General features: G+C 57.2%; 3 protein-coding genes across 3 annotated transcripts, besides 5 other annotated features; 2 read left to right on the top strand and 1 right to left on the bottom strand.

The window, feature by feature from the left end:
• Positions 1-296: 296 nt before the first annotated feature.
• Positions 297-5,710, bottom strand: EKO05_0001529 (Protein nud1; the record flags this gene model as incomplete). Its single annotated transcript, XM_038937359.1, has 3 exons — positions 297-1,222; positions 1,268-1,359; positions 1,410-5,710. 3 exons carry the CDS (start codon positions 5,708-5,710, stop codon positions 297-299), a joined length of 5,319 nt encoding a protein of 1,772 aa, XP_038802287.1.
• Positions 5,576-5,645: a tandem repeat.
• A 13-nt stretch (positions 5,711-5,723) lies between the features above and the next one.
• Positions 5,724-5,743: a tandem repeat.
• Positions 5,744-5,811: a tandem repeat.
• Positions 5,812-5,869: a tandem repeat.
• A 20-nt stretch (positions 5,870-5,889) lies between these two features.
• Positions 5,890-5,929: a tandem repeat.
• Positions 5,930-6,417: 488 nt separating this feature from the next.
• EKO05_0001528 (uncharacterized protein) lies at positions 6,418-8,523 on the top strand (the record flags this gene model as incomplete). Its single annotated transcript, XM_038944997.1, has 1 exon — positions 6,418-8,523. One exon carries the CDS (start codon positions 6,418-6,420, stop codon positions 8,521-8,523), a length of 2,106 nt encoding a protein of 701 aa, XP_038802286.1.
• Positions 8,524-9,707: 1,184 nt separating this feature from the next.
• On the top strand, positions 9,708-13,742 carry EKO05_0001527 (Inositol-hexakisphosphate kinase; the record flags this gene model as incomplete). The annotated part of the gene is made up of 2 exons (XM_059635690.1): positions 9,708-11,650; positions 11,762-13,742. The coding sequence occupies 2 exons, from the start codon at positions 9,708-9,710 to the stop codon at positions 13,740-13,742; spliced, it is 3,924 nt and encodes a 1,307-aa protein (XP_059491673.1).
• Between the last annotated feature and the right edge of the window lie 266 nt (positions 13,743-14,008).

Raw genomic sequence — 14,008 nt, 5'->3', positions numbered from 1 at the left:
TGAGGAAAGAGCAGACGAATTCCAGTCTGTGCATGTACAATTGCTAGAAACAAAACTCGCGTCAAGCATGCGATGCAACGTCGCTTCAAAAAAACAGAATGCTCGCTCGTGTATGTGACGCTGTTCCCAAGTAGACCTTCCAACTCCATAGGCCAAACAATGTATCCAAACCGCTAAGCCCTGTCCCAGATATACAATATACGCCCAAGCTTACCCCTATCCCAATTGTTTTAAGCTTGTGCCTGCCAAAATACTTCGTCAATCATACAACGACCTGCGCTTTGACTTTACTTCTTCTAATAACTATCGTCGTTTGTCTTCTCAGGCTGCTTGCGCCTGATGACACCAAGCCTGGTTAATCGCTCCCAGACGTCGTCCTTGACCAAGACGCGAGCCTTGTCGAAGGGTAGGCCATCGAGCTCACGAAGGTCCCGGCAAAGATTAGCCAGCATCATTTCGGTGACGCGGCGTCTGATACGCGTCTCGTAGTCAAGCCGGGACTGGTGTTGCTCATCTGCTTCGATGTCACCTCGGGGGAGCACGAATCGATCCGTGAGCTGCTCATCATCTGGATTCTGCCTAAGCGACATGATTCTGTTTTCCGAGGTTGAAGCGTAGAAGCGAAGTGTGACCGGATTGTCGCGCCAGTCAAGCTTCGAAAGAGACGAGAACTTGCCCAAGACCATTGCGTTTTGGCGCAAACGCTCGAGTTTGTTGCCTACCAGCAGGAGTTCGCTTAGTCGTTTGATGTTGAGCAACGGACGGAGGTCCCGTAGAGAGTTGAAATTAAGGTTTACCGATCGAATGTTTGGTGTCAGTTGACCAAAATTGTCGGGCAGCTCTTTCAGCCCCATGGACGCGAGCTCCAGCCGCTGAAGGTTCATGAGGTGCTGTGTGATGCCCAGGGTGTATGCTGAGTTAAGGGAAATGTAAAGATTGTGGACATCGGTGTTTCTGACAAGGTTGCTGACACACGTTTCCGCATCCAAGTCAGTGCCCAGAATCTGCTCCCTTGCCGAGAAAGTGCGGAGGCGTCGAAGGTGCTCGAGACCAGAGACGTGTGTCAACGAGTTGCCGTCAACGTAGAGAGATTCGAGTCTTGGGAAATGTCTGTCGACATCGAGTAGTGTCATACCGTTTCGGCAGATGCGAATGGATCGTAAGTGCTTGCAAGGTTCCGTCGGCGTATCCGACAGCGGGAACTCATCGAGCTCGTTATCATCTACACATATTAGCGTGGTCGTGCTACAAGGAAGGTATGCCATACCCAGGTTCAGGTGCTGGAGCTGCGACAGGCGATGTACATTTCGTATCTCCAGCAAGCGATTCTTGTGCAAATCGAGGTCCGTCAAAGATTTCCTGGATTCACGTCAGCGAGTTCTTTGATCGACAAATGGAACGCAACTTACAGGTTCGAACGCGCGAAATCCACGAGGTCGATATCGTTGCCTCCCGCATGCAATTCTATAAGGCCATCAAGATGCAAGATACTATCGAGCGTTTTCAACTTGTTGTTGTCAATCCTCAGTACTCGCAGATGAACCAGCTCGGCGAGTCCATCTAGGCTGTCGATGTCGTTGTTCGATACATCGAGGTGCTGCAGGTTGCCCAGCGTTGCCCAAGAGGTGAGTCCGTTCAAGCAGTTATTCTGTGCTTTCAGCCGTCGCATGGCGTAGGGGATACCCTCAACCTGGCTGATCTGGTTGTTTGAGACATCAAGCTCTTCAAGCCGGTAGCAAAGCTCATCGAGACGGTGCAGACTGCCGAGGTCTCTGTCGCGCAATGCAATCTCACGAAGATCCTCCCAGTAAGGCTCGTCTGGCTCAACATCCTGTAGTGCTTTCACAAGTTCGGCGGTACCTTGTGCGTAACGGTCCTCGAGTGTCTTGGAAAGTCGAGTACCATCATGCTTGACTACTACCCGATCCGGATGCTCGAACTCGTCAATTTGGTTGAGAGTGAAGTCGGGCAAGTCACTGAGCATGAAGGTGACATCTCCCTTGAGTGGCGACGATGGTGCTACAAATAGCGTGTCTTGTTTGCCTTGCCCAAGAACCGGTGCGGAAACATTCATCGAGAGCTCCATGCGATAGTTCTTTGAAGGCAATTCTTCTAAAATCGATAGGTCGCCGTCACCGTTGAATCTTGGTCTTTGGTTTGGCCGCGTCCTGGGCAGTGTGCTTGTGCCGTTTGTGTGGGCCCATGTGGGTTTGCTCGACTGCGATACGCCCGAGAACCCCCGTTGCGGTTGCCCCAAATGATGTGGAGGTTCGGTGTGTCGTCGTTCAATGCCTCCTAGCTCACGCTCCGCGAAGGAGATTGTGATGTCGCGAACGCGGGCATGCGGCGCGTTTGGCATAGCCGCATCGCGCCCCTCGAAGTACTGGATCTCGTGTTCAATATCATCTTCATCAGACTCTGGGATTGCGTAGGTAGTCGGAAGAGGCAGAGCCTTGTTGGCACTTCGCCTGCGGGGAACCTGTGTGCTGCAAGAGGTGGCTCGTGTTTCTGTCTTTGTAAAGCTCCATCCGAAGTTGTTGGAAGCCTTTGAAGGGACCGAACTTGCGCATGTCATAGGACGCGCTTCATCTCCAGCCTCGTCATCGTCTAGGAGGGTTTCTGCGGTGGGTTGAGGGTATGATGGCGACTCCATTTGCGCAGTGTTGTCCCTCGTCTCGCTCACTGACAGATCTGGGATGTTACCAAACGGGTCTTCCTCGCTCTGGTTCATGCTACTGTGATCCTCTTCAGGACGGCGATGCTCCTTGGAAGGACTCTTCTGACGAACCCAGATCTTCTTCTCGCGGTTGAAGCTCATGCCCGCAATTTGATGTGGAATGAGGTGTGCGACTGCCTCTGGCGCAAGGGTTGCAACTTGATCAGAGCGGCGTGATACGTTCGTAGCAATAGTATGTCCCAGAGATGAGCCGGCGGATTGGCCAGTTTGAGGCCGGGCTCCGCTAGGGTCGTATTCGCTGTCATCCGGTGCAAATGGCCGACTGCGATGGTCAGTGATTCGGATGTCGTCCTTTTCCACAACCATGTTGATTTCCTCCGGCACTGTGCTTTTCATTCTCGAGATCTTTACAGAATTCAGTGACGAGTTTAGGAAGGTATCCGACTCCTTCTCTTCATACTTTCGCAGATGCGTGATGACACTGGGGTCAGAGTCACGCTTGTTGGGATCTCGCCAGGCAGAGCGATGACCTTCCCGGCTAGGCGGTCGTTCGAACGTTAGTGACGTTGATGGTTGTTCACTCGCGCCTTCCGGTATATTGAACTCAGCATCCGTCTCTTCAAGATCCCCGAGCCCACTGGTAGGCCTGCCCTTTGTACGGATGAAGTTCATGATTTTCAGTGCTTCATCTAAGAAATCCTGTGTTGTCACAGATCGCTTGCGGCTCTGGTTCCGCATGGCTTGCCGCTTCATCGTGAACATGGCAACCTCATTTGCCACTGCGGTGGCCCGGTCTTGCTCCTCGCTGTCATCTGAAACCATGGATGGTTCTAGCTGTTCGCGTATTGTGTTCAGCTTCGGGGAAGCCTGCATAAAGGCCTCTGTAGCCTCCATGATTTCAGCCTCGATTTCCTCACGCCTACGTTGGCTAGGGGTTGGGTTGCGAGGCCTCAGAATGTGTCGTCGAGCTAGAATGTCCGGATCCGCTGCGTGAACAGGGGCTCCATGATCGTTGTCGTAATGTTTCTGTGCAAGGACTGCTTGAATTGCTGCATGTGAGTCTTGAGTTGCGGGTGGTCCTGTTTCGCTGTGGGGGTCGACGACTTCACTTTCTTCGAAGGTTGAGTTTATAGTCCTTCGACGCTTGGGTGTAGGGTTCTTGAACGGTGAGGTCGGGCCTCGCTTGCCATCCGCATAGTCCTGATGTTCATCCAACTCTTCCTCCACTTTTGGCGGAGCCACATGTCGCTTAAACTGTGGACCTGATCGGCTTGCCACCCGGAATGGATTCGATACGTGTCGCGAAGATTGTCTTGTAGTCCGCGACGATCCGCGCGTAGGCGACTCATCGAGCTGGAACTTGAAGGGCGGGCGACTGCCAGGAGGCGCAACATCACTTGTGGGCGAGTCCTCAGGCGCACTATCATCCTGGGCATCTGACACATCTGAGGACAGTACGGAGTAGTCTGCGTCGAACTGGTACTTGTTAAGCTGGCCTTGCCCAAAGGCACTCACCCGACGTGGCGATGGCAGCTGAGCTTCTGGTAGCTGAGACAGGCCGCTATGGACGACACTCACTTCTTCGACGGAAGTCAGCCTAGACTTGTTCTGCACCGGTCTGGCAGCTTCCATCTTGCTGTCTTGTACGCTGCTTGAGGTGGTGGAGTCTGGTTTGTATTCCAGTTGACTCAGTCGTCTTATTAACCGGTTGCTCGTAAAGGTGTCGTGGGCGCCAAACAGTTTCAGAGGACTGCCTGAACTCTTTGCTCGATCGGGGCTCAGGAAATGATTCGCTCGTCGATGGGGGGTTTTTGGGCTGTCTTCATCATCGGCAATGGCGGAGTCGCTGGCGGCAGGTTGTGCATCCCTGATGGCTGTCTGGGCCGAGAAGTTGCTGCGAGCCGTGCCTTGGGCTGTAGGCGCGCGCTCGGGCGAGGGACTCAGTGGTCGTCTCCGAAAGGAGCCTTCTTGAGAGTAGCCGCCTCTTCGAAGTTGGACGAATCGCCCCACGTCGGCGATGTCTGGCGTGCCGGCTGGCAGTCCCTCGGGCAGCGAGTCGTCCTGTATGCGGGCAAAGGACGAGTCTTCTCGCGTGTAGTTTAGCGAGCTCTCTTCCGGTATCGAATCGTGCTGGTCGGGCGGGGGCGAGCCAATCTGGCGCAGTCTGTTGGCCAGCTCGGAGCCTCGAAAGGCGAGGACAGGATCGGGGGTCTGCCCAATCTCGAGCTCGGTGTTGATGAAGACGGGGCTGAACTGCTCGTTCTCGAATTCGATCTGGCCACTCACGGTGCGGGCGGGTTCTTGCAGTGCAGCTGACAGCGACTCGTCTGGGTCGGCGATGGACGGCGCTTGCTGGGAGTCTTGCCGGCGGTGCAGTTGACTTTCGGAGTGCGAGACGGACTGTTGGAGCTCCGAATCGTTGGCGGCTGCGGGCCACGGCGGTGGGCTCGAGGGCATGGCAGACAGGCCGCGCAGCATGCCCAGCTTGCGCTTGGGCGGGGCGGCGGCGGCTTCCGAGGGGCTGCCTGCTGGCTTTGCAAAGATGTTCTCGAGGCCGGAGGGGCCAAACAGGTCCTTTTGCTCGCCGCCCTCGCCCTTGACCAAGCGGCGCTTCCACTCGGGGGTCTCGTAGTGGCCGTTTGCCTTGGCCGAGGATATGGCGACGGTGCCGTACAGGAGGGAGCCCTGCGAGTCGGTGGTGAAGGACTGCGCGGCATGGCGGGCGGGGTCGGCGTGGGAGACGTTGCGCGAGGCGGCAGGGGAGACGACGTTGGAGTCGCTGTGGCTGCGCTCGGCGAGGGCGTTTCGCTGCTTGGTGGGGCGCAGGTTGCTGCGTGGCTGAATGTCTGAGAAGGAGCCGGACGAGTGTCTGAGGCGGGGGAGGCGACTGCGGGGCTTGGGCGGCGCGCTGTGGGCGGCGGGCGAGGGCGCAGGCATGGGCGAGTCGGCGGGCGAGTCGGCGGGCGGGGTCGGCTGCTGTGGTACCCACTCCTCGCTCAGATCGTCGAGCCATGGCTGCGAGATGTCGGCCATTGTTGTGGCTGTTGGGCGCGGCGCGAGGCTGTTGTGGTGGTGGTGGTGGTGGTGGCGGCGGCGGTGGTGGTGGTGGTGGTGGTGGTGGTTGTTGTGGTGGTCGCAATCGCAGTCGCACTCGCAGGCGCAGGCGCAGGCGCGGGGCGGGCAGCGGGCGCGCGTCAGGGCATGGGACAGACGGCGAGGGCGGGGGCGAGGGCGAGGGCGTGGGCGTGGGCGCGAAGCAAGCAAGCAAGCGTCGGGGGCCAGCAATACAAATGGACGGGGTGGGCTGGTGTTCGCGCTTCCTAGCCTCAACACGGATGCGGTGAGCTGGTGGATCGACGGCTGGATCGACCGCCCTTGCCCCGTTGCCCCGGCAACCATGCCACCCGCTCCGCCATGCCGCCCGCAAGCCATCCCACGGCGAGCACGACGAGCTGCGCAGACCTGGAGACGCCCCGCCGCTTGCTGTCCTATGCACGCCGACTGCCCTGGTCGTGCGCCCCACTCAGCCGTCTAGCGCTTGCTTTCTTCGCGGCTGGCCCACACGACCTTGGTGTGCACACTGCATGCACGACATGCACGCCCGCCCTGCGCCACACCACCGACTCTCGACCTCCCACAGTCACCTCACCGCCCACGGCACATCTCGAGCGCAGAGTGCAGGCACCCTCAAGCGGTGGAGACAGAGGTCCGCTGCAAGCTGCATGCGTCGCACATAGGCCATGCCCTCTACCTTGCATCCTTGCCTCAAGCGGGGACTGGACTTGACAGCCTCGTCCATCGACCCCAGCGATCTCGTCCAAGACCGGCCCGCCGAACACCACGATGCACAGCTCCGTTCGGCAAAGCGGCGCCGGATCGAGGCCATAGCGCGCCAGTGCCTGCGTGGGAACCCCCCCATCATACTTACGGCAAGCCTCAAGGGCCCCTTCACGAGCGATTGGAAGAATCCGTGGGCGAGAGACGTAAAGGCGAGAGCGGATGGACAAGGCAAGAGCGGGAACGAACCATCGGTGGGGCAAGCGAAAAGACGATCAAAGGCGTCGCACGCGGCTTCCCCTGAGGCCTCTAGGGCGGTTGGACACACGGAGGAGCACACGTACAGCCAGCCCGAATTCGAACCGCTACCTGCTACCGCCCCTCTGCCAGACGAGGACGACTTGTCCGGTGCGACTGACTTCTTCAGCGTCGAGACCGAACAGTTCATCGCCAACCACAGCCCTGCGAATCCCTTCTGGCTGCGCCGTCCTGCTGCCTCCATGACCTTGCCGGAGAACAGCCAGATCGACAAATCTCCAACACGACAGCGCAGAACCCATGCATGCAACACTCGGCAAAGCCTGCAGCTCGCGCTTCCCGGAGAACCCTTGGGGGGTCGACCACTGCCCATTCGTGCAACACCTCCAGACGAATTGCGGTCCAGCGCCTCCGCATCAATGGATATTTCGTCACTCCCAACAAAATCAGCCACGACTGTGAAACAATATACAATAGTCCAGGATTCGTCACACACAACATCATCTTCGGACGCCCCGGATTCCTCTAGGCTTCGAGCAGACTCGGCGCAGGAAGACGAAGCTCGCAGTAGTCAGGCTGCTCAAAACGCGCAGACAACACCCACTGTCATTTCCTTGCAAGCACGTGTAGCACAGCCGCCGTTGGCTCAGTCCTTCGAATCTCTCGTTCCAGCAACCACGTACAAGATGCCGGCTACAGTCCAGGTACCACAGTCAAGCCCAACGCGTGGCGCTGCAGGAATGGGAAGTCAGTCACCCAGGGACAACGTACAAAGATCTGCTGAACGACTCGCCAGTGAGAAGCCTATGCCAGCCACAAGACGCCGACCATCGTCAGCAACTCACACAACAGAGTATGACATATCTAACAAGCTGCGCCACAACCTGGTCGCTTCTCCGGCGCCGGCTTCTTCCACTGGTTTCCTATACCGAAGAGTCGGGAACCCAAGGGGAGAAGGCAGCAATGCACCGAAGGCGAAACCGCGCACTGTTAACTTCAGCTCGTCACCAATGCCTAGGAAGAAGGACGGCGGTCCAACCTGCGTACGTCCAGAGCCAGTAGCTCTTGTGGTCGAGACTGGCGCATCTGAGATTGCAGTACCGCATGCTGTCGCTGAGGCAGCTGATGGGAGCGTCGTCTTGGTCGACAATGAGGAAGTTGCAGAGATCCAAGACATACAGCAAGAGTCGCACCGGTCCAAGCAATCGCAGTACTCTACGCAAGCCGCAATGCTTTTGGCACAGCTTGAATTTCAAGAGGACTCATCGCAGTCTTCAACCTCGTCCACGACCCTTCGACCGTGGTCCCAGCCGGCACAGAACACACCACCGCCGCTTCTGCTCCAACCCAGTCCCGCAATCACGCCTTTGTCAGTCTTCAATGCTCGTTTGGACGAGTCCTTTTGCGGTTTGGTAGGGGGCAGTGAGCACCGTGGGCCACCGGTTAGTACACAAGACTTGTTCAACGCCGCGTCTCCCTTTGCCTTCAGTACAGTAAAGAAGGGCAGCGAGCGACCACGGCGAAGTAGCCTGCGGTTTGCTTTGGCCTCCAAGTCCACCGAGAGCACCACCGCAAAGAGCCCCACACCATCGGTCGGGCGAGTGCCACTCAAGCAGAAGAACTCGCCTACACCGCGGAGCTTCGCCCAGGAGAAGTCGTCCTTGTATGTGTCCAAGCTCGCATCTCAATCACCTCAACGCACTGCAAATGAGGTAAAGCTGCCTCAGCTTGACTTGCACACCTCACTAGACTTCGGGCCGAATACCGACTTTACAGAGCGTTTCCTAAACGGCCTAGATGATGAACCCTGAGGCCATGTCGAGAGGTGGGTGGAAGCAACTTCTGGGCAAAGCCAATGCCGGCAGACGCCCGACAATTACGGCCTCGACCTCACGCTCGCTCTGAGAGGGTACACTCCTCTATCACCCGCCGAGATCCGCGACAAGAGCTGCAGGCGTGGATGAGAAAGGCAGGGTGCAGCAGCCCGGTTGCAGTTGCGGTGAGAGGCCACGTTCGTGGATGATTGGGCGGCAAAAACGGGTCGTCAAACGGCCCTGTGCATATTCCTGCGCAAGTGGCCCAGAAGGGTGGAAGCTTGTGTCGCCGCGACAGAGCTGGTGATGGGACCTAGGGAAAACCACGCTTGCAGGCTGGTACAAAGTTTGGGCACGACGATGGGAGCCGGTGCGGAGAGCGGGAGGGTGGTCTGGCATGAACCAAGTGCACGGTCTAGGACGGCTTGTTACCGCTTGACGACGGCCAGCGGACGGCGTAGGGTAGAGGCGAGGTGCGGTGGCATGTGGACTGTGGACAGCAATGCATGTTTGGGTGGTCGACGCGATAACGATAACGATGCCGTGCTGTTCTCCGTTCTTGTTGTGAGACCCACCTGCTCCTGCCCAAGCCCCATCCACGGGGGTGCTCATGGCGGTAGAAGGTGCCAGCAGACGATTGCGCAACGGCTGGCAGGGCTGGCAGAGCTGGCGAGGCAGTATCCTGCAGACGACACGACACGACAATCGTGTCCAGTGCTAGACGCAACGCTCGCTCTAAGTACTGAGCGCACGACACAGCGTCGCTGGCCGTCGACGGTGTTGCAGCACACGGCGACGTCATTGGCTTGAGCTTTCGCCAATTAAGTTATCTGTGCGCCGTCCGTTGCGGCGTGACGGGCTATCCACACACGGCCACTCGACGCCAGAACGTGGGCCTCTCGCCATCCTCACTCGCTGCACGGCTGCAATCCTCGCTCACTGCACGGCTGTACCCTTATCCTGGCTTCCAAGACCGCGAAGGCTTGCAGCTCTCCGCCAGCACACCGCGCGCCTCGCACCTTGCGCCCACGCTAAGCCGGCCGATTGTGCCCTTGCCGCACCCAACGACGGCTGTCCTGGCCCGCCGCGAAGACCTCCAGGCCTGTCGGGCAATATCTGCCACACCGTCTGCCACGCCCACCGACGACGGCCTCACAGCGAACCTGACCAATGTCGCCCCCATGTCACCGCATTCGGACGCCCAAGGAAATGCCTCACCTCCCGCGTCGGTGAGGTCAAATGCGCCGCAAACCCCCAGCTCTGCCGTCTTCCAGCCACTGCGCGCCTCTCCGGAGCAGCCCGTCGTGACACCACGCAAGCTCTCGCAGACTGGCCGCTCCAAGACGGCGCCCATTGCCCCGGAGAAGAGCCTCTGGCAGTCGTCCTTGGACCGGCCCCAGCTCGACGAGCGCGACAGCATCTTCTCCACCACCTATCTAGCGTCGGACAGCCCCATCTCCTCCCCGCGCGCCAACGCAGCACACACGACTGCGTCAAACGACGATGCCCCTGCGCACAGCTTGTCAGACATGGCCGTACCAGCCCCGCTGCAGAGGCGACTGATCGACCCGCCCTTCTTCCGCACCAAGGAGTCGACCTACCCTCCCGTAGCCCTCCACCACTCCCAGTCTATCCTGGCAACCCAGTTCGCTCAACACACCCCAATTGATTCCGTCGCGGGGCTCCAAGGCGTCCGCCACAGCCCCCCGCCCTACATGAGTCCTGTCGATTCTCCTGTCCGCCGATCGTCCACACCGCACAACGTAGACGCTCACGCCCCTCTATCCAAGGCATTGACTGATACCGAAGAGAGGCGCCGGAACAGGGAATGGCGAGAAGGGAAGCCTGTGCCTTTTAGAGGCAGCGCTGCGCACGAAGACTTAGCTTTAGAGGATCAAGCTGTGAAGAAGATTGAAGCAACGCTACCCAAGACGGAGCAACCATCTTCAGGACGCAGTCGGAAGGCGAGCCACTTCCTCCGTGTCTTCAAAGATGCAGAGGGTCCTGAAGAGCAGCAGAAGCGGGAGATTCGATCCAAGGACCGCCGTCCTACCGACAACGCACTCTCCACACTTTCTGAAGAAGTGGATGCCGACGCTCTGACGCACTCGCTCCAGCAAGTATCACGCCCAACGTCCGTCGTTCAAACGCCCCACCACGAGGATGTTGAATCCTACTTTGAGATCCCTGGCTCGGCGTCCAAGGACAATGACTCAGCTCTCTCGTCGGCCGCCGCTATGCAAACGGATAAAAAGCGCCAGCTACCATGGCCTCTTCTGGAAGAGATCAGGAACTTCACCAATCTCACGCCTGGTGCCCTTCCAGGATCGTCCATGTCGAGAAGCCTACCAGCTTCAGTCCTGAACAAACTTCATGCACACGCATCCAGAGCTAGAAGCCCGCAGTCTCAGGATGAGCCGAATGATTACTTTCAACCCAAAGAGAAAGACGCGAACCAATCACCGGCATCCGAAGAGGATGAAGACTCGGAGCGAGAACAGATTTCGTCCGCGCTGTATTTCCCCCATCGCCAGCACAAAGCAGCCGAGCTGGTTCCTTCAGCTGAGGAGACAGGACGATCGGAGATGGACGATAGCCGTAAGAGAGATTCAATTCATGCGGGCAAAGTACCCAGAGGTTGGGATACAGGAGAGGCTGTTAAAACTCCTGAAGAAGTAGAAATTTCTCTACAGTCCCAAGATACCAATCAATGCCTACATGGTGACCTCGCTGCGACAGCATCAGTGCAGAAAGAGAACGACAACCCGTCGACATCTGCGTCGTTTGATGCATTTTCAGCTGAATCTGAATCTGAAATGGAATCGCTAGCAGAGTCCACACAGTCTCTTCTTGGATATGAATCGAGTGCGACTGACGACCTAGGCACGACGCCCACTGCCACGATAATCAAGCCCGAGCACAAGACTGCGACAGCGCCTGCACCACAGCCGCCAGCACCGCTTGGCGCTGTGGAGCTGAAACCGTACAACCATCAAGTGGGCGGTCATTCCACCGTGTACCGCTTCTCGAGGAGAGCAGTTTGCAAGCAGCTCAACAACCGCGAGAATGAATTTTACGAGACGGTCGAGCGGCACCATCCTGAGTTGCTGGATTTCTTGCCAAGGTACGACCACCAACACTGAGACATTTTGCTTCAAGGCTGAAACTTCAGCAAAGATGTCAGCCCCTCTGTTTGTTTTTGGTACGGATCGCTAACGTTCTGCTGTCGCTTTAGATACATTGGAGTTTTGAATGTTACGTATCGCAAAGCGCCAAAGAAGAAGAAAAAAGACAAGACCAAAGCAGAAACAGAATCCACGGCTCCGAACGCACAAGCCGTCAATCCACCCAATGGCAAAGCGCCAGCAGCCTCTCAGGAGGCGAAAGCCGAAGATCAACCCAGGGTTGTTAGTCATTCACAACAGCAGATGCCTGCACCACAGGTCATCTTTGCCAACAACCGGCACATCATCCCGGACGACCTGTTCGGTGTTCCACCACGATCGGCTACACCAGACCCCTGGTCCGGCAATGGCTCGTTCTCCTCGCAGTACCACAGAAGAAATCAAAGTGTGCAAGACTACTCTTCAAACAGCTCGGAAAGACCCCCGATGAAGCACCACAGCAGTTGGGGCGTTACTACTATCAACCGAAAGCTGCAAGAAGAAGTGCTTCGTCAGGTATTTGCGCCACCCACCATTCATCAACGCCAACGTCACCAGCACCATGGTATTGGAGCTCGTAGAATGGGTGGCGATAGTGCACAATCTGTGGCTGGATCCGCACCGTCGATGAGACGAAATAGCACAGATGTCTCTGTCCTGCAGCCTGGACTCAGAGAAGAGTCCCCGCGTAAGCAGATTCTGAAGGCCAACGCCGAAGCACGTCGACAAGCTGCGGACGCAAGCGAGCTCGCCGTCAGTTTCGGTTCGCCTGAAGAGCTGAGGACGCGGAACCCAGAGTTGCTGCAGCCATCTCCAAACAACGTTCCTCGACGAAGACACTCCGGTAGTGGACTTGTGCGCAGGCCCCTAGGGCTGGACTCTGATAGGAGACACAACCTCGAGTTTTATGAAGAGGAAGGCTATGGTGGGGATGGCGAGGAAGAAGTCTTTGCCATGGATGAGGACCGGACCTCACTATCCCCTACCAAGAGCCCTCAAAAGAATCAGCGGCTGCTTTCTGATAGTCTACCATCCGCAAATAACACCACTAATGACTCGGAAGGCCTGATGCCCCCGGCTCCAGTCACACCTAAAAAGACAGCAGAGCCCTATGCAATCAAAGAACCTGCGAACCCCGAAGAAGCTCAGCAACAACCTGACGAGCGTGTACAGCACTTCATCCTTCTTGAGGACCTGACTGCAGGCATGTCACGGCCTTGCGTATTCGACCTCAAGATGGGTACCCGTCAGTATGGCGTCGAAGCCAATGAGAAGAAGCAACGGTCGCAGCGTCGCAAATGTCAGATGACGACGAGCCGTGAGCTTGGCGTTCGTGTCTGTGGCATGCAGATATGGAATGTGAAGACCCAGAGTTATATCTTTGAGGACAAGTACTACGGTCGTGATCTCAAGGCCGGTAAGGAATTCCAGGACGCGCTCAAGAAGTTCTTCTGGGACGGCACTGGATACAAGGCAGCCAATCGACATATTCCCGTCATTTTGGAGAAGATCAGTCAGCTCGAACGCAAGATCAGGAAACTGCCGGGCTACAGATTCTATGCCAGCAGTCTTCTCATGATGTACGATCAGGCCGATGGCGAACAGAAAGATAAGGAGAGCGCATCTCAGCAAAATGGGCTCGCGACCCCGAGCGGTGATGACCTGTCTGCTGCACCTTCGGCTGCACCATCTGGCCCTACTTCTCCAGGCCCAGCACCCACGTTAAATGTGTCGCCGCCAAAGGACAAATCAGAAATCAAGCTCAGGATCGTCGACTTTGCCAACTGCGTTACTGCCGAAGACACGCTTGAGGGCGCACCCTGTCCGCCTAGGGACCCGGACGAGGTGGACAGAGGCTACCTGCGGGGTCTTCGATCACTGCGGTTGTATTTTCAGCGCATCTATCGCGACATCAACGAAGAATGGGTGGAGCGTGGCGAAGGCGAAGGCATGGCTCGTGGAAACCACCACCACGGTCCTGGACTCAGCGAGGTCGGGGGTGGGTGGATGGACGAGCCTGGTGGCGAAGACACCGGATACGTTAGTTTCTAGCAATGTCGCATGCGGCATGACATCACGGCGAGGAAGATTATTGTTGTTACTTCAAGATACCATGTGGCGTTTGGTAAGATACTTGGCGCATCGTGGGTTTTGTTCAGCATGGCGTTTGGTGTTTACACAAGTCAAAGTATCGAAATTGGTCATTGGGCATGCAGCCGGCGTCTTGCTTTACGCCGCTTACTGGTCTGGGTTGGTTCAGGCACAGTCTTGTACGTTGTATAGTATAGATAGGGCGGCGTTACGCCAACTCAGCAATC

Source organism: Ascochyta rabiei, chromosome 2 (assembly GCF_004011695.2).
Source record: "Ascochyta rabiei chromosome 2, complete sequence".
Taxonomy (NCBI): Eukaryota; Fungi; Ascomycota; class Dothideomycetes; order Pleosporales; family Didymellaceae; genus Ascochyta; species Ascochyta rabiei.
This window is presented reverse-complemented; position numbering and strand designations above follow the sequence as displayed.